A 19,779-nucleotide genomic window follows, 5' to 3' on the forward strand; every position below is an offset into this window, starting at 1 on the left:
GTAAAAGGTCACGACCCCATTCTCTCTAAATGACAGTCAGCTTCAGACTCAGTAAATACTGAGCACATTAAAGAAAGCAGGAGTGCAGGTGTGTAATCATAAGTAAACTGGGAATTCCTGTAAAAATGTTCAATTATAGGTGTCGGAGAATGTCAAACTGTCGAATTCTGTCAAATATAGCTGGATAATAAGATTTCTGTACAAACCATGACAAATTGAGAAGCTTAGATTCCCTTTAATCTCCTTTAAGAGCAAAACTCTCAAACTACACAGCTGTAACCTACGGAGGCCCTAAAGGGATGTGGTGTATTTTTTTTAAAGTAGAAAGTGGTGAGCACCACATACTAAGTGGTGAGCACCACTTACTAAGTGGTGAGCACCACTTACTAAGTGGTGAGCACCACTTACTAAGTCGTGAGCACCACTTAGTGCACTTGTCTGTACCTGACTTCACAGACTGCTACGTTGTGCTGTGCACATGCTCCTCCATCCAGTTATCAAAATCATATGTATTTAGCTGCCATTTGTGATTTAATGTAGGCTGCTTTTACAACAATCTGCATATTTTCGTATTCTTGTTATTTAATAATAATAATAATAATAATAATTATTATTATTATTATTATTATTAATAATGAATATTATATTTAATTACAAATAGCATCTAAAATATTTCACATAATATAATTATTAATAATAATAACATATTTTATTACATGTATTTTCATCTTATTTATTAATGTTTTATCATTTTATATAATCTGTACTTTTAGTAATATTTCTGAAATAATAATAATAATAATCATAATGATTATTATTGTTTATTATTATTATTATTATTATTATTATTATTATTATTATTATTGTATTTTATATTATATTATATATATATATATATATATATATATATATATATATACTATGTATATATAATAACCTAAACTTTATTACATATATAATACCAAATTGTTTACTAATATCGTTTTATTATATATATAATAAAAGTCACAAATATGATAATGACAAAACCTAAAATATATATAATATTATTTTTATATACAATTATATATATATATATATATTGTATATAAAACTTATATTATTACATATTTTAGAATTTATCATTATTATATCTGTGACTTTTATTCTAGTAAAGAAAAGCTGCTGTTAGTGTTGAAAGTAAACAGTGTCAGAATTCCATGGTCGCCATGGCAGCGCTATTAAATCATCTGTGTTTCTGTTTCAGTCACTTCTGCGCTTTACAGCACTGGAGACTACTCTGTAATTTACTGCTCTATTACTCAGCTCTACAGCTCAGCTCTACACCTTCACCAGCGGCTCTACTGCGAGTCGCTGGTGATCCTCACAACACCGTGAGTATTAATATACTTTTAATATCATTTACATTAATTTATTTATTAATAAAAGAACCAAACCGTAACATAAACAAACGTTAGCTATATGCTAATCACAGGCTAATAAAACACTAGCTAAGTAAACTAACTTACTCTATTGAAACTCACCTCTTTTTTTCTTATTATTGTTATTATTTAACTTATCTTTTTACATATAGTTTGTGTGAACATGAGATTATAATGATGTTTTAATCTGATCTGGTGAAAATTCATCTTGTACATGCTATTAATACATGCTATTAATAATACAGTATATGTATAGTACACGTGTATATGGTTTTGCACAGAGATTAACTCACGTGACTCACGTGACTTAGCCTTATTGAAGGGAGGCTTTACTGTTATTACTACTGTTATTACTGGTATTTATTTTATTTTATTTTTTTATCATATTGTCGCTGTCCAATGAAAAACAAGTATCTCAATTTTTTTTACATTTTTAGTTTACTACATAATTTGAACTGTCCAATACAAAAAGTCCATTCCAAAATTTCTTAATGAACGGACCAATAGAAAATCTTCAAAATGGCCTGAATTAAACTCTTTTTACATTGACTTCTATTGTAAGTTTTTTTCTCTCCTGTAAAGTTGCTGTTTTGGAGATAAGTGGTTTTCATTGGACAACGACGATATGCTGTTGGGATGTTCGTATGATGTGTGTTGCAGTTCATTTTGTGCTTTTTTAGCCTTTCTGTATTGCTTTGAATTAAACAACCTGTTTACTGTGCCTTAGTAGAGACTAATATATGTAAATGATGTGAGTTCTGACTGGCTGATCTGTATTGTGCTCATTCTCCTTATAACTTCAGTATGAGTGGGTGGGGCTGAACAGACAGATTGTATGTAAATATTGTGGCTGAGAAAAAGAAAAGTTACAAAATGACGCTGTTTTACAGGCTGGTCAGAACATTTTCTCTCTCTTTTACTGCAAAGTTAGAATGAAGGAATGAAATGAAAGGATGGTCTAAAAGACTTTTTTTTTCTTCACAGGTTTTACTTCAACTGACCTTCAACCTGATACAGTTCCATTCCATCCAGATCTACACCAACAGGTTTTTACACCACACACATTTTACACCACACACTTTCTACACTTTCTTCACTTTCTACTCACTTTCTACATTTACATATACTTTCACTTACACCCAACATCTTCATCGCCATTATCAACCTGGCCACCTCATCGGAGCAACGGGGAAGGAAGAGGACCAGACCCCAGGAGACACTTGATGACCCTGGAGCATCTGCTGCTCCTGCAGATCCAGCAGCGAAGAGGAGGAAGACGCAGACCTCGACCACTGTTCTTACCCACAGGATGGTCGTCAGGAACGCCTTCTGTTCCAGGCTGCTGCGGTTGTTAGGAGATTTCTTGTGTCGCTGCTGTCGACTCCTCACGGGTCTTCGTCCCACCGTCCCCCCGTTTTGGATTCTCAACGTTGACGTGTCACTGACCGTGCTCGGATATCAGGACCAGCCCTTCATTTGCCCAGGCACCGTGGTCTTTCTTTACATGCTGTGCCGCGACACTGTTCCGGCGGACGTGTCCAGCGTGGAGGAGCTGCGGGCGGTGCTCCTCTCCTGCCTGTATGTATCGTATGCATACATCGGCCATGAGATCAGCTACCCAGCAATGCCTTTTATTCTGAAGACCGACAGGCAGACATTTTGGAATCGCACACTGGACATCACCATGCGCATGAGCCGGAAGATGCTGGAGATCAACATCTCGCCACACGTCTTCACCAAGGTTGTTTCCGACCTGAAGAAGAAGATGGATTGTTAATTTCTATTTTTTCGATTTTCTATTTTACAGGTTGATCAGGTTCGAATCCTGTTCATGTAGCTTGCCATCGGCTACTGGATCTTTGAGAGAGCACAATTGGCCTTGCTCTCTCTGGGTGGGTACAGTAGATGGCGCTCTTTCCCTACTTCACTTCTAAGGTGATGTCGATCAGCACGAGGCGTCTGTGAGCTGATGTAACAGAGTTCAAACATACAAGTGTTTTATTGTTAGAATTCCCCAAAATTCTTCTCCTTATATTCTGCCTGTATTGATATAGAGTGGCTGGGTTGGAATGGCTCCTCCCCTTTCCCCCTCTTATATTTCCTCCCCTCACCCTGCCTCTTCCCTTTCTGTACATGATGTGTAATGGAGAGGTAGGTGTCAGAAACTGCTTCAATTTTAATCCAAAATAATCCTATATTTTAATATAATCGTAAAACTCCAAATTGCTCTATATATGTCCCTAAGTTTATTAACAACTATTGTACATTAAAATATCTTGCTAGTAATCAATATTAAAACTTTTAGATGCATGTTTGTGCACCGCTAATGCTACAGTACATGGTCTGTGCTAGCATGCAGGCTAACTAGCTAATTATTCCCTGTTTTTATATGCTTTTATACTTAAGAGAGGAGCAGAGAGGGGAAAAGAGGTGCCAATCTAGCCAGAGCTAAAGCCTGTTTCTGTTTTCTGTTTATCAGGTATGAGGAGTTTTATTTTATATGTGTTAAAAAAGATTTGTAGAGCGCTTAGGCTAAGTGGCTAAATGGCTAAGCTAATTATGCTAGTTTGAGCATGGTCTAACCTATTAAATGCTAAGCTAAATATCTTTGACTCTGTTATTAAGTTTATTATCTTGTAAGCCTGTAAATCTCTGCAAATATTGCCCTTTCTGTACATGATGTGTAATGGAGAGAGAGGAGCGGAGAGGAGAAAAGAGGTGCCAATCTAGCCAGAGCTAAAGCCTGTTTCTGTTTTTCTGTTTATCAGAATAAAATCCAGTAAAGACACAACGCAGAGTCTGTCATCTCTAACCACCGGTTACACTGATGTATCGGAATTGAGTCGTTGATTTTTCCTCCGAGCGTGCTTGATGCTACTCGGCAATGCTGCATCAGCAGCAGTTTGAGAAGATGGCTGACTTCACGTGTATCGGAGGAGGCATGTGCTAGTCTTCACTCTCCTGGTGTGATGGGGCATCACTAGTGATAGGGGGAGTCCTAATGAGTGGGTTGGGTATTTAGCTTTGTAAATTGGGAAGAAAATAGGAAAACAAATTGAAATAAAACGAGTAAATATAAATAATAAAATAAGTAAAGAAAAGAAAATACTTACTATTAAATAATTACTAATGTTACTACTAGGAATACTGGCAACCAGTGCAACATAGTATTAGACAACAAAAACCTAAATAGATTTAAAACTAAATAAGAACAAAACGAATAGATTACACCACCATTAAATATACACAAAATAGTTTGCAGGACACTTGGACAGAACCTGATCAGGCCTGGGACACTTAAAAAGACGTGGAAGAACTGGTAAGTATGCAGGGCAGGAAACTTCCATTCATGTTCAGCTGTCAGCTTCATGTGTTTTGGAGGCGGCACATGCTAGCCTTCACTGCTCCAGCTTGATAGCAGCGTACGTGATGGGAGAGGAACTGCTGATGCAGGAAAGGAGGATTTGTGAAGGACAATGGGACTGGACACAGACTGGATACTAGAAGTGGACCTGAGGACGAGACATCAGCTAGAAATAGGTGGATCAGATTTTTACAGGAGGATGGAAACAGAAACTGGATAGTGGACTAAAGACTGGACACAGCGGCTAAACAATAGCTATATATTTATTTATTATCTATATATTTAGTTTAGTGATCTGTTGGGATGTCCGGTGTCGACCAGTGGAGGACTGGTTCCCCCTTTGAGTCTTGGTTCCTCTCAAGGTTTCTTCCTCTTGATCTGAGGGAGTTTTTCCTTGCCACTGTTGCCACTGGCTTGCTCAAAAGGGGTTTAGACCCGGACCTAGCTATTTAGGTTTATTTCAATTCAACTGAATATTAGACCTGATCACCTTGCAGATCATTAAAACTTTCAATAACTAGTAACATTAGCCAGTATAATTTTGTATTTATGTTAGGCAGAGTACCTTTAAGACCAATATGGTTGCCAGTTTCAGTTTTAATGGTCACTTTCATAATAAATTATTATTAATTATATTAATTTTACTTAAAAGTTACAAATAATTATTTAGCTCATTTATTTTTAATTATTATGTAGTATAATAGAACGTATAAATAATCTTTCAATTAAATATATTAATTCCATCTAAACTGCTGTTAAAGTGCTTTTATTAAGCCTGCCAGTGTCAAAAAGAAATAAGCATTATTCTTTTCTTATTAATTAATAAACTATTACTAATCAATTAATTCTTGACTATTTATGAACTCAGATTAATAGCAAAGCAAAGATTAAATAAAAAAAAAAAATAATTAAAATTAATAATAAAAAAAATCCCTATAATGTACATAGATATGCTTTTTATAGAATATTCACAAACTAATTTAACACTACAATGCTACAATACAGTTAATACAAGTAGATTTATTATTAGCTTATTAGGTCTATAGGGCTTTCTGCCAAACAAACCAAAATTAAAATGACACTAAACACAATAAAGATTTAGAATAAGAGAGTAAATATATAAACTTAACAGAGAGTAAAATGAGACCCAATATAAGGCAGAGAAAGGTGGAGGAGCCTCAGCAGGTACATCTAAACAGCAGGAGACCAAAACCTCCCCAACACCTTCTGAGGGTCCTGAGCGTCACTGCTGTCTTAGGATTTGATCTTTCATCAGAAGATCCACAGTTCAGAACCAGCATTACTACGGTCCTCCGCGGTCTGGAGAAGTGCAGCATCTGAAGTAAAGTTTCTCTGCTCTGTGTCTGACCTTCCAGTTCTCTGTAATAAAAATAAGCTGTCAAATGTTTTACCTCTGTCTGAAAAAAACTTAATAAAATAAAAATCAGTTAAAAGTTAAACTGCTTTGTGTGGCCTCTGTTGTTTTATTATATAACTGCATACACTGACATTATAACCAGTGGAATTGTCTATAGTGATGCAGACAGTCAAATAATTAAATCTGGGGTCTTTATTTTACACTTTAGTTTGATCTATATTTTATAATGAAGTGTAATTGTGGTATTTGTAAAATTGGAAATATTTATTGAATATTAAAAATATGATTTGCTATAGAATAATAGATAATTGAAGATGAGTTTGCTTTGTCTTAGTAAAAAAGACAGTAGTGATAAAGCTTCATATCACATTATTTTGAAGAATATTATGGGATTAATGACATTTAAATCTGCATTAACAGTTTTTGCTTTTTCTACACTAAAAGAAACTTTAACCAGATATATAATTTCCTGATTAGACTAATCTGTTGCACATACTAAAAGAATGTGAATAAAAACATTAAACTTTAGAAGGATGTTTAAACAACGAAGAGTCAAAGAGTTAATTTGCAAAAACAGATAAGGGTATGTTTAAAGAACTTGAACTACAGTCAAAAGATATATTTTTAACATCCTTAAAAATATGTTTAGAATATAATGTATATAATATATATGATACATATTAAAATATATTTAATGTATATAATATGTATGTTTTGTATATAATTTGTATTTTGAAAAATAAATGCTCTAAATGACAATATTAAATGTATAAAATATTTAAATAAAATATTTCAATGTTTTTTTAAAGGTATGTTTAAAGAAGACAGACAGGTCTTTAACATCCTTAAAATACAATGTATATAATATATATGATACATATTATAATATATTTAATGTATATAATATTTATATATTTTATATAATTTGTATTAAAAAATGACAATATTTTTTAATTGGAATTTTATTTAGGAGAAATGTTGTCTGTAGTTTTATTCATTGTACTAGTCATTCAAGTCAATCAAAATGTTAAACATTGTATTACTTAGTTAACAAAAAAGTGCTGACCAAACCAGAATATGTTTTATATTTTAGATTCTTTAAAGTAGATGACAGCTGTGCAATTCCTAGCATTTTCTCTGTCAGCTTTATGAGGTAGAGTCACCTAGAATTGTTTTAGTTAAATTTACACTGATACCCAATAATTGCAAAAAAAAAAAAAAATAATACATTTATAATTTTACTTATAGCATAAAACAGACCAAAAACTGGGTAAAAAATACAAAATGTTGTACTGCTAATGTCATTTAAATACAAAATATGCAGGTTGGGTGTTCATATGTGTTATTTTATTTAAATATTTTTTCCACAGCATGTCCACTTCATAGACTGTATATAAGTATGGACAGGAAGTCCCCATTCACTCTCATTAAGGCATTTTGCAGCCAAAATATGGCCTAAATGGAACCTGGCTGTTCTGCCGAATTGTCCTACCTTGTCGAACCATGCTGCCCTAATGTATGTTTAACTGTAAAAATACAAAAGAACCATTATTTTTGGGCATGTACCCAGTGAAATTCCAGTAGATGTACGTTATTAGATTTGGACTGCATAAATCATTGTATCATGGCAAAGTTATGGCAAATATAGCTCATTACAAACTGCCTTTGTATTTATTTATGATAATAATTGTAATTTTTTTTAGTTTCCATTTACACTTTTGCGCAATGTCAGTGTGTCCAGGTTATTTAATGCACATAACCCCCCTAAGACAGATTAATTATATATAAAAAAAAAAAAAAAACAAGAGTAATATTTAAATTGTGTAGGTCGGCGCGTGCGCAGTACCTTTGGGAAGCATGTATCGATGGGTAGGACAATTCGACAGAACACCCGGCAGCTGAGTTGCCAGGTTTGCGGTTTTCCCGCCAAATTGGGCTGGTTTGCAAATCCAGTCGCGGGTGAAAATTCAAGGGTGGCGGGAAAGTGGGTGTTAAAGTAAAAATCATTTTTTAACTAATTATGTTACTATTAAATGTAAGTTACTTAACTGGGATATAAACTGTTATAAAATAACTAATAAAACAAAACACTAATGTTACACAATTATTAATGAAAGATATCAATACTGATAATAAATCCCTTATAAACAAAATACTAAGTCGTACACTCATAGTTGTTTTGTCATTTACTTCAAACGTCTATTTTGGGCTAGTTATGCTTCTTAAGGGCGGATTTTAGACTTTGGGCTGGATATTTTTGTTGGACCTGGCAACCCTGCCCGGCAGAGGTCATTTTCACCAAACAAGTTTCTTAACTAAGCTAACCTGAATTGGCTAAGCTAGTTAACTAGTTAGCTAGCATTAAGTACCTAACGCTAGGTTAAAAACCCTAACCTAGATACTAAAATTAGGGAGAAGTTCAAAGTATGAATACTAATGAATTAATGGAGGGAAATGATCCACTTACTGAAAAAAATACAGAGAACATTTCCCTGAGGGTCTGTTACAACAGTTAACTACTGAACAAGCCACTGCTTTACTTCAGAAATGTCATTTTTAACAGTAAAATCCAAATGTTAGAAAGATCTGACTGTGAGCTCTGTGACTGAACCACAGTGGCGGTGCGCGTTCACTCTCTCAGGCGACCTGTCAATCAACTTGCCCTCAGCTGTCAATCACCACATCGCCACACCCCTTTAAATATCACGGAATAACTCCTATAAAACGTATTAACTGTAAAAAAAACAAAAAAACATTGGGGGTTATTAACACAGGAGGGGGGCTTGCAGAATGTACATATATAATGTATATAATATAAATATATTATAATATATTATAATATATTTAATGTATATAATATTTATATATTGTATATAATTTGTATTTTAAAAATAAATGCTCTAAATGACAATATTTTTAAATTGGAATTTTATTTGGGAGAAATGATGTTTGTAGTTTTATTAATTGTTTATTAATTGTTTATTAATAAAGTCATCCATAATTATAAAACATGGTATTACTTAGCTAACAAAAAAGTGCTAACCAAACAGAACTCAACTTCCAAAAAAAAAAAAAAACCTGGATGTGTAATTTTAGATTAAATATTCCACCATCTCTCATTCAGATTAATAAAAATAGGTGTGGTTAAAAGTTGTAATGGAGCCAGAAACCAGAGGGCGTAAGAGTAGTAGTGGCTTCACTTTTCAACCCCTGTCTTGCTGTTCATACTTATTTACAGTCTATGACCAAAAATGTTCACTGATACTTTGGGGTATGATGTGTTTAGAAGGTGATTATAAATCTGACTAAGATGCTAAAACTTTAAACAGATATCAGAGGAAGAAAGCAGATTAAAAAAAAGTAGCCGAGTGACGGCGATGATACTCTGATACTCTCCTTCCTGTTGGAGCGGTATCATATCTGCAGGACAAGGCCAGGCACATACCTGCCGCCTGCAGTCTTATCACCGACATATTTACCAGAATTTCACGTCCGAGTGAGATGAGAGATAGGGCAGGAATTCCTCTGATCAGCAGCGCTTTCAGGAGAAAAATGAGGGAAACATTTTCCCCTCCCACTCCTGAGGAAAAGAGAAAACAGCAGCATCTCAACTCCATTATTCACCCAAACACCACCCTCACTGCAGCTACGGCACCAGCCATATTTCAGCACCATCACTCAGGAGAACATTCACAGACAGGCATACAGTTCTGCAGAAAGACAGGGAGAGAGAGAGAAGGGAGGAAAATACTTTGCTGTTGCGTGACTGATTCATGTGTCTATCCATCAGCTTGTGTTGCGTAACCACTGTTAGCATTTTAAACAGGTGTTTTCCACACCTCCAGGTGATGAACAGGGACGTCTAAGCACTGCCTGTGTTTTATGGTGGAGTGGTTGAAAGTGTTAACTGGTCCTGCAGTAAAAGAGAGTGAGCTTGGTGCAGTAATAAGAGCAATAGTTGAGCAGTCAGTAGGTTTAAAGAAGAATTAAAGGCCTACCTGTTCAGATGCACCTGAGGGTATTTCACAAAGCATGACTTAGTAAAGCTGGGTAACACATTCCACAGGAGCATGGTTCATATGGATGGCCCCTAAAGGACACTTGGTGCAATTTTGTTGTATTAAAAGCTATATTTATGACATTTGTAAACCTGAACTGATGAAAACACTTCTCATACCTTCAATGTATACAGACTAAACACACACATACATACATATACTTAAAAATTACGATTTTCTTAGATTTTACCAAATTAAAAACCTCTGGAATATAATTAAGAGGAAGATAGATGATCACAACCATCAAACCAAGCTGAACTGCTTAAATTGTTGCACCAGGAGTCCAGGCATAAAGTTATCCAAAACAGTGTGTAAGACTGGTGGAGGAGAACAAGCTAAGATGCATGAAAACTGTGATTAAAAACCAGGGTTATTCCACCAAATATTGATTACTGAACTCTTAAAACTTTATTTAAGGTGTGAAAGCTCTGCATCTTTTTTATTTCAGCCATTTCTCATTTTCTGCAAATAAATGCTTTAAATGACAACTTTTTTAATATGGAATTTGGGAGAAACGTTGTCTATAGTTTCTAGAATAAAAATACAATGTTCATTTTACTCAAACATATACCTATAAATAGCAAAATCAGAGAAACTATAATGACTATAATGTTATATTATTAAAATGTTAATGTTGATACATTTGAGATGCACTAGGCTCCCTATTTTAGCTGCATATATGCCCATTGTAAATGAATGTATTTGAGTAGAATGTAAATATATTAAAAAAGCTTAGTTGGACAGGAGTTTGTCTGGAGTTCTCTTGAGTCTCTGCACGGATCATCTTCATACTAGGCTACATATGTCTGCTATGTTCTTGCTGGAGTGTGGGGGGGCGTGATGTGTGCAGGTGTGATGGATCACAGTACAAACCAATAGGGTGTCTGAATGGTAAATGTTTATACTTTTCTACATCCAATCACAATTAGATTCACTCTATCTGGATAGAGAGATTGATCTGGATAGGGGTTTTATTGATGGATGAGAAGCTGGAATGAAAACGAGCTGAAATGAAGTAGTGTAGAGTGTAGAGAGAGGCTATTTTTAAAATGTAAGGAGTAGAAAGTTTAGATAATTATGTGAAAATTATGGAAAATAATTACTCAATAATAAATAATTACTACTTAAGTAAGATAACAATATATATATATATATATATATATATATATATATATATATATATATATATATATATATTTATTTATTTTTATTGTTACTTTAAACCCGTTACCCACTCCTGCTTCAGGACCTAAAAATCTTAAACCATGGAGTCTCTTAGGCTGCACTGTAAGAAAAGAGAAAGGTTCTGAGAAAGAAGACTCATACAAGCATTGTCATAATTTTGCAGAATTATTTAATCAACTTAGATAATTAACCATATAGTACCAATTCAATAGTTTGGATACACCTTTTCATGATTTTTATTTCCTATATTGTAAATGAATACTGAAGTCATTCAGACTATGAAGAAATACATAAGGAATCATGTAGTAACTTAAAAGTGTTAAACAAACCAAAATACTCTGTGGAGCATTTAGGTGCTCTTATTTGCGATGCCTAACTTGTGGTTTCTGAGGCTGGTAACTCTGGTTATGAATTAATCTGATATAACAGAGGTCATTATCAGTCACAACTAACGCCACATTAAGAGGCAATAAATTTGAGTAATTAACTCTTGACGAGTTCAGCACAGCTGTTAACTGAAAGCCTGAATTCCAGGTGACTCTACCTCATAAAACTGAGAAAAACAGACAAGATATGCAAAGCTGTCATCTAAGCAGTCTAAAATATATTATTTACTAAATATTTCCATGTTTTTCTTCATAGTTCGGATGACTTTAGTACTATAGTCTTCAAAACATTTTTAAATAATGAAAAAAAATTTAAGGTGCGTCCAAACATTTTGACTGGTACTGTATATTGATCAAATGTTTAATTAATATAAGTATATGATCTGGCCTGAGGACTTTTATTATGAAGACCACCACAGAGGATAATGGAGTCTTTTCTGAGCTGAATTAATGGCTGATGTATGATAATCGATGGATGGTGCTGTGTTGGTTAAATTAGTAGGTTCTGCAGTAATTTTACCTACATAACATTTGTAAATTCTCTAAAATCCAAAGAACGTCAATTTGCAAGCTAAGGGTTTCTGGATGTCAATTCCAAATTGTGGTAAAATTGACTCTGCTAAACTTGTAAATAAACCCCCAGTGCTAACCACTGTAGCTCTTGTAAATAAACAACCATATTTGGGCACCCCTGATAATTTTCATGATTTTCCTTTATAAATCATTGGTTATTTGGATTTTGAGAAGTGAAATGAAGTTTATAGGGTTTACAAAAAGTGTGAAATATATTTTTTTAACAAAATTAGGCAAGTGCATAAATGTGGGCACCTTAACAGACAAATTACATCAATATTTAGTAGATCCTCCTTTTGCAGAAATAACAGCCTCTAAACGCTTCCTATTTCTTCCAATGAGAGTCTGGCCTGGTTCAACGTATTTTGGACCATTCAAGCATAGACATCCCTTGAAATCACACCACAGATTTTCAATAATATTCAGGTCTGAGGACTGAGATGATCATTCCAGAATGTTGTACTTGTTCCTCTGCATTAATGCTCTAGTAGATTTTGAGCAGAGTTTACAGTGTTTAGGGTCGTTGTCTTGTTGAAGTATCCAGTCCCGGCGCAACTTCAACTTTTTTTTTTTTTTTTACTGATTTTTGAACATTGTTCTCAAAAATCTGCTAATATTGACTGAAATCAATGCAACCCCTTAACTTTTACATTTACTCTACTTGGCCCTAACTACAACTGTGCCTGTAGTCTTACATTTCCTCACTATGTTCCTCACAGTGGAAACTCACAGCTGAAATTAAGAATTTACCTTTTTGTATCTTGTCCCTAAACCATTATGTTGAACAATCTTTGTTTTCAAGTGATTTGAGTTCAGGTTGTTTTGAGGCTCCCATGTTCCCAAACTTTAGAGAAGATGCTAAGAGAAGAAAAACTTGCAATTGGCTCATAAACCCTTTCTAATAATTGCATTTACCTGTGTATGTAGGTCAAGGATCAATTAGCTTACCAAACAAATTTTGTGTTCCAATAATTAGTGCTAAAGGTATTCAAATCAATAAAACGAAAAAAAAAGGTGCCCATATATATGCACCTGTCTAATTTTGTTTAAAAATTATTGCACACTTTCTGTAAATCCTATAAACTTCCTCTCACTTCATCGGTGTTCATCTGCTATATTATATTTTTAACTGAAATTGATGATCCAAACAACCAATGATTTATGAAGGAAATCATAAAAATTTTCAGGGGTGCCCAAACTTTTTCACACCACTGTAACACAGTGGACCAACACCAGCAGATGACATGTCTCTCCAAACCATCACTGATTGTGGAAATTTTACACTAGACCTCAAGCAGCTTGTACTGTGTGTCTCTCCACTCTTCCTCCAAACTCCGGTCCCTTGATTTCCAAATTTGCTGGTGTTAGACGACTGTGTTATATTAAGCCCAAAGTCAGTGCAGTGGTTTCCCAGAAAATCCAATTCATGCTTCCCTCTGCTGACAACTTTTATGGACTTGGCACACTGCCAAAAGTACTAATATATATACATACACATGGAGATATAATATAAAAAATGTCTAGGTGTATTACATCTATATAATATATGAACTGTATTATTAATAAAACAGTAACTTTTCAATATTATATATATTTTTTGAAGGTACTAGTATATACACACCTAGATATCTATATACCTATTTTATTCACTTTGTTAAGATAACAGAGTTTTTGTTCTGAAAGATAGATAGATAAGATGGATAAATGTAACCATCTTTCACTATTTACCATTGGGAAAGCCAGAAATTAAGTCCCACATATGGAAGTCAAAACTAAAAAAAAAAGACTTAAACTCTAGAAAGGAATTATAATGGAATTAAAATGGGTCAGGTGTTTACAGGTCTTCAGAAAAGGTCCACAAGAAATAACCTTATCAAACAGTAACCCTCGTTCAGAGTCAGTTTAATATTTACAGCAGGTGTGGTGAATTTACATAAAAACACACAATGTAAAGTTTCTTACAAGCCTCTTAGAACATTAACGGTTGAGCTACTGATCTCCAGATTTGTTGATCATGTTTAATTTAGGGTAGAGATGTACTTGCTGTTATCTATGTGTTCATGTACACAGAATGGTGGCCTTGTGTATCCTGCTTCTGTTTGGAGCATTGGTTTTGCATGTCCTTCAGAAATTAAACGTGATGTGTACTCAATGGGGAATGGAAACCTGTAAATAAAAATGGAAACTAATACGAAAAAAGATATATCTGTGCACAGCAGGAAATGCCTGAGAATCGGAGTGGGGACGAAGCACAATTGGAAGCCTGAGCTGCCCTCTAGTGGAACACTCCAGCAACATGCATAGCACACAAGCAAATATGTGAACAGTTACCCTGACGATGCAGCAGGTCGTCTATGAGAACACAGGGCCAAACAGAAAGTATATCTCTAGCCTAATACAAAAATACAATACAAATGAGACAACTAATCAAGCGGAAAACAAACTTGATTGTTAAAAACTGATCACACAAGTCCAACTAAACCTAAGAGCCTCAAGAGATGTTCACCCAGCTCACTGTCCATCAGTCCAGACACTCTGTGAATGTATTTTTGGCTCTAAACAAAAAAAAAAATCCCAGTCCCGATCCTGTCACTCCGCAGTCTGCCGCAGGATCCTTTTCTCTTCCTCCACAAAGTTCTTGTCAGACGTAGCCTGGCCCATGTCCCTCTTCCTCTTCTCCTTCTGCTGGAAGGTCTCCACCCGTCGTCTCTTAGCTGACTTGGAGTGCTTCTCATCATCATCTTCCTCCTCATCTGCACATGCAGTAAAATTGACAGTGTTAAGCTACAGATAACATATTCTGTACAAAAAAATAATTCTACCACAACTCTAACACTTATCAGTGTTAACACATTTTTTACTTCACAGATAGAACAGCTCTCAAGTGTTTAATTAAAATAAATAACACACAATGATTTAGTTCAAACTCTAGACATTGTACATTTCAATTTATTTTTGTATAATATTACAAAATAACACACATACTGATACTTAATGTCCCAAAACTATAAAACAGAATATCAATAGGGAATTAATTATATTAAACAAAAAGGGCAAAGAGAGAAAGTAAGTGTAAAAAAAGGGAGTTAAATTAAGTTAGCTATACTCCAGGATAAAACAACTATTTATCCGGAGTAACCTTTATTTAAAACAGGAAAGACCATAAAAGTCTGCCAAACAAGAGGTTCTCTCATAATATGCCAGTTCTCCCTTATTCACCCTCCAACCCAACACCAAGAGTGTGAATAATGCTGCACCAGTGGAACCACCACAGCTAAATCCCATTTAGCTACAAACACGTGCACATACATCCACACACGTGTACGCCCTGGTAGCAACAGAGCATGCTGGGAGTGAAACAAAATCAGGAGGAAAAGCCTGTGAGAGAGAAAATACACTGTGTGGAGTTGAATTTTAACTCTAAGTAACAACACAAACGCTGTGGATTGTTAAACACTAAGGGATGTTAGAAAAACTCCCAGGGAGTTACAGTGTGATAGTATCCATGTGGTTTTTCAATGTCACAATGATTGGACGAACAGAAACAAAATAAAAACAGGAAGAAGATCTGTGTGTTTCTTACCCGATTCCTGCTGCTCATCTTCAGGTAGGAAAAGAGCACGCCCTGTGTTCTGCTGTGGAGCATCATCTCCGTTATCTTCATACACGTTGGACCACTTTATTGCCATGTCCATTCCTGGTGGAGGTCCCTTCTTCTCCTCCGTCACATAGCTCTGTGGAGGTGGGACTGCGTTGCTCTTCCACACCTTGAACTCCTTAGCAGGCTAAATCAGAGAAACCAGCAAAAGCAGACTGTTAGAATCAGAACATTAGACAGGCGTGAAGTGACCATAATAATAATAATAATAATAATAATAATAATAATAATAAAATAATATGATAAATACAACAAAGAAAAATAAAAAAACATGTTCTAATCTCCCCTATTCCATTAACTGTACCCTGATGTATTAAGTCAGGCTTTCCCAATATCCTACCCAATTTTCAGCAGGGAGCATTTTGAAATATGGTGCTTTTTTCTGTTTTTTTTTTTTTTTTGTAACGTGTAAATATATATTAGGGTAGCACGGTTTGACAGGATAACACAACAACAGAACACCTGTTATGTTTTTTGAGTGTATTTCGGTGTTAATATATAAATTCTGCTATTATTCCTTAAGTTAATTTATCTTCTGGGCGTTTAAAGAGGATTTAATCCCCATGTTCAGCTGTTTCTATTGTTTTGAAGTGATAGAGAAAGCTAGAAAACCACCCACAGGAATGTACTCACAGGAAGCAGATGGAGATGCAGGGCATGGCAGAGATAATCGTACGACGACGTTTTAGGGCCATACAAAAAATTACAAATAAAAACAGTTCTCTTTGAGAATAAAGACGTAATATTACAACTTTATTCTCATAATATTACGACTTTATACTAATATGATCACACAAGTTGTAATATTACGAGAATAAAGCAGGTTATAAATATCAATTAGTCCTGTAACAGAAAATGCTCCTTTCAGTGCTCCTCTCTTAAACAGCAACTCACGCAATTAGAACTACATTTCCCTTAAAATACTACGACGTAATATTACGACGTAATCTAGTAATATTACATCTTTATTCTCGTAATATTACGACTTTAATCTCGTAATATTATGTCTTTAATCTCGTAATATAATGTCTTTATTCTTGTAATATTACGTCTTTATTCTCGTAATATTAGGACTTTAATCTCGTAATATTAAGTTTTTATTCTCGAAGTGAACGGTTTTTATTTATTTTTTGCATGGCCCTAAAACGCCGTCGTATAATCGTGACTAATCGATAGATTAAAAAAAAATTCGATAGATTAGTCGACTACCCAGAACAGTGATTATCTGCAGACCTCCTCCTGTTTGCTCCTGTTAGAACACCGGAGCTCTCTTACCTCCTCGGGCGCTTTAACGATGCGGCTCTCCCAGTCGATGTGCTTGTTGAGCGGGTTGTAGAGGAAGGCGGGTTTGCTGACGGTTCGGAACAGCTCGTCCGGGCCGGGTAGCGGCGCTGCGGCCGCTTTGTGTCCACCTGAAGGAGCTGCAGGGGCGGCTGGAGCCGGATCCCCGCGCCGCCGCCGCTGCTTCTCCCCGGCCTCCTCCTCCTCGCTGTCGCTGCTGGAGCTCACATCATCACAGCCCAGCCCGAAGAAGTTCGGCAGCTCCTTCTGCTTACTGTCGCCCATCCTGCAGCTCCGCGCTCCGCTGATTAACTATATAAACAACTAATCCACTGACCCACACCGACCAGCGGCTGAATCAGAACCCCCCGCGGTAAACAGCGGACATGCTGATAGAGGCGCACACTGATGAGGTCAAGCCAGGGTTGCCAGGTCAAAACAAAAAATCTCCAGCCCAAAGCCAGCCTAAAACCCGCCCTTCAGAAGCGTAAATTAGGCCAAAATATATGTCTGTCACACGTTTAAAGCAAATGTCAAAACAACTATAAGTGTACGACTTATTATTTTGTTTTCTGAGTTATTATCAGTATTGTTATTTATCTTAGTTATTAATAATATTATAACATTAGTGTTTTATTAGTTATTTATAATTAACAGTTTATATCCCAGTCAATAACATTTAACAGTAACATAACTAGCAAAAAAAGAGCTGACTTTTATTTACTCATTTCTGTTCTCGCTTCTACGCGTGTTTACGTAACATCCAAGGCGACACCCACTTTTTTGTTGTTTTTGACGACCGCAATAATTTTAAAAGTAGCCCAAAAACGTACCCCACCACCCCTGAATTTTTACCCGCGACTGGATTTTTGAATAAGCTCAATGTGGCGGGAAAACCGCGAACCTGGCAACTCTGGGTCGAGACAGTAACGTGAAGTCCAACCAACTTTCTTCCAGCAGGGATTCTTCTCCAGGCGCACCGCGCGGCTCTGACCGCTAGATGGAGACAGAGCACTACAAATCAGACCCTTAACCAAGAGGAGCACCAGAGGCTCTCTCTAATAGACACAACACACACTTACCAATCTCTTCCTACAGCTATAACACTGAATAATTAATGTGTTATGTAGTAAAAAAAAAAAAGTTATATATTTAGTACCAGTCAAACGTTTGGACACCTTAAATGCAGTGTTTTTTCAATATTGTATTATTATTCTGCTTTGAAGATTACTACTAAAACCATCCAAACTATGAAGAAAAACACATTAAATTATTTAGTAAGCAAATAGTGTTAAATAAACCAGAATATGTTTTTTTTAATCAAAATAGCACCTCATGCTCAAAAATGACAGTTTTGCACAACTTGAATGGATTTTCCCATTCAGCTTTATGAGGTAGAGTCACCTGGAATTCAGGCTTTCAGTTAACAGCTGTGCTGAACTTGTCAAGAGTTAATTACTTAAATTGCTTGCCTCTTAATGTGTTTGAGAGCATCAGTTGTAAAGTTGTGAAGAGGTAGGGTTACAGGTACACAGTGAATAGCTCTATTTGAATAATGTTCTAATTCATATTATAGCAAGAACTTGTCAACTAAGTAAAGAAAAAATACTTTACTACTGGCTCTCATTAGGAGCGGCCCAGGAAAGAAAAGACCAAGAGTTACCTCAATATAAGTTAATCAAAGTATCAGCCTCAGAAACTGCAAGTTAACAGCTCCCCAGATAAGAGCACCTAAATGCTTTACAGAGTAATATGGTTTGTTTAACACTTTTAAGTTACTACATGATTCCTTATGTGTTCCTTCATAGTCTGGATCACTTTAGACTTAATTTATTATTATATAGAGAAAAAAACACACAAATAAAAATACTGAATGAGTTGGTGTATCCAAACTTTTGACTATATATTTGTCTATATTCATAAAGCCAGAGATTTACATGTACCTGTGTACTGAATATTACATCAAAGTTCCAATCCAAGAATACTCTTTAGTAAGAAAATGGAGAGTGAATTTGTTTCTTTTCATTTTTTATCTTAAAATGAATTATGGTGATATTTTGGAGTCTCTTGTAGTGAGACTCAGCAAAATTCTAAGCAAAAGACTCTTAATTCTCATACTAAAATCTGATTGGCTCAGACACAGACAGTATGCAGACCTGTTTACCTTCCTTAGGCAGTCATAGTAAGTTGTGGCCAGGTATTAATATTATTACCTAGATTGCTAATAACAGTCTGTAGCACTCTAGGTTTCTCTGTTAAAACACCTCTACACAAATACAGATTATGATTCTCAGTCTAGTGACATAGACCATATCAAATTATGTCAACTGTGGAAAATTCAGGGGTCCCACCCCTCCTGGAAGGTCAGGGAGTCTCCCACATTTTGATAGAGACTCTAAACAATGATTTAGAGCAATTATTAGCTATTAGCATTTTAGAGCAATAAGATAGAAGACTAAACTACTAAACCCTTAT

General features: G+C 35.2%; 2 protein-coding genes across 2 annotated transcripts; one reads left to right on the forward strand and one right to left on the reverse strand.

Annotated features, from left to right (window-relative positions):
* The first annotated feature begins 1,259 nt into the window (after positions 1-1,259).
* Positions 1,260-5,688, forward strand: LOC111194038 (cyclin-dependent kinase 5 activator 1-like). The gene is made up of 2 exons (XM_049462718.1): positions 1,260-1,373; positions 2,406-5,688. Exon 2 carries the CDS (start codon positions 2,731-2,733, stop codon positions 3,196-3,198), a length of 468 nt encoding a protein of 155 aa, XP_049318675.1. The 5' UTR covers positions 1,260-1,373; positions 2,406-2,730; the 3' UTR covers positions 3,199-5,688.
* Positions 5,689-14,250: 8,562 nt separating this feature from the next.
* Positions 14,251-17,712, reverse strand: c13h1orf52 (chromosome 13 C1orf52 homolog). The gene is made up of 3 exons (XM_007236609.4): positions 17,299-17,712; positions 15,949-16,150; positions 14,251-15,118 (listed from the first exon to the last, which is right to left on the reverse strand). Exons 1-3 carry the CDS (start codon positions 17,587-17,589, stop codon positions 14,955-14,957), a joined length of 657 nt encoding a protein of 218 aa, XP_007236671.3. The 5' UTR covers positions 17,590-17,712; the 3' UTR covers positions 14,251-14,954.
* Positions 17,713-19,779: the final 2,067 nt, after the last annotated feature.

Source organism: Astyanax mexicanus, chromosome 13 (assembly GCF_023375975.1).
Source record: "Astyanax mexicanus isolate ESR-SI-001 chromosome 13, AstMex3_surface, whole genome shotgun sequence".
Classification (NCBI taxonomy): Eukaryota; Metazoa; Chordata; class Actinopteri; order Characiformes; family Acestrorhamphidae; genus Astyanax; species Astyanax mexicanus.

Bases quoted from the DNA above. Each gene is read 5' to 3' on its own strand.
- LOC111194038 (XM_049462718.1), top strand. From the start codon at position 2,731: ATGGTCGTCAGGAACGCCTTCTGTTCCAGGCTGCTGCGGTTGTTAGGA.
- c13h1orf52 (XM_007236609.4), bottom strand. From the start codon at position 17,589: ATGGGCGACAGTAAGCAGAAGGAGCTGCCGAACTTCTTCGGGCTGGGC. The intron at 16,151-17,298 runs GTAAGAGAGCTC...TCTCTGATTTAG, and splicing joins TCGTTAAAGCGCCCGAGGAG to CCTGCTAAGGAGTTCAAGGT. The intron at 15,119-15,948 runs GTAAGAAACACA...CTGCATGTGCAG, and splicing joins AGATGAGCAGCAGGAATCGG to ATGAGGAGGAAGATGATGAT.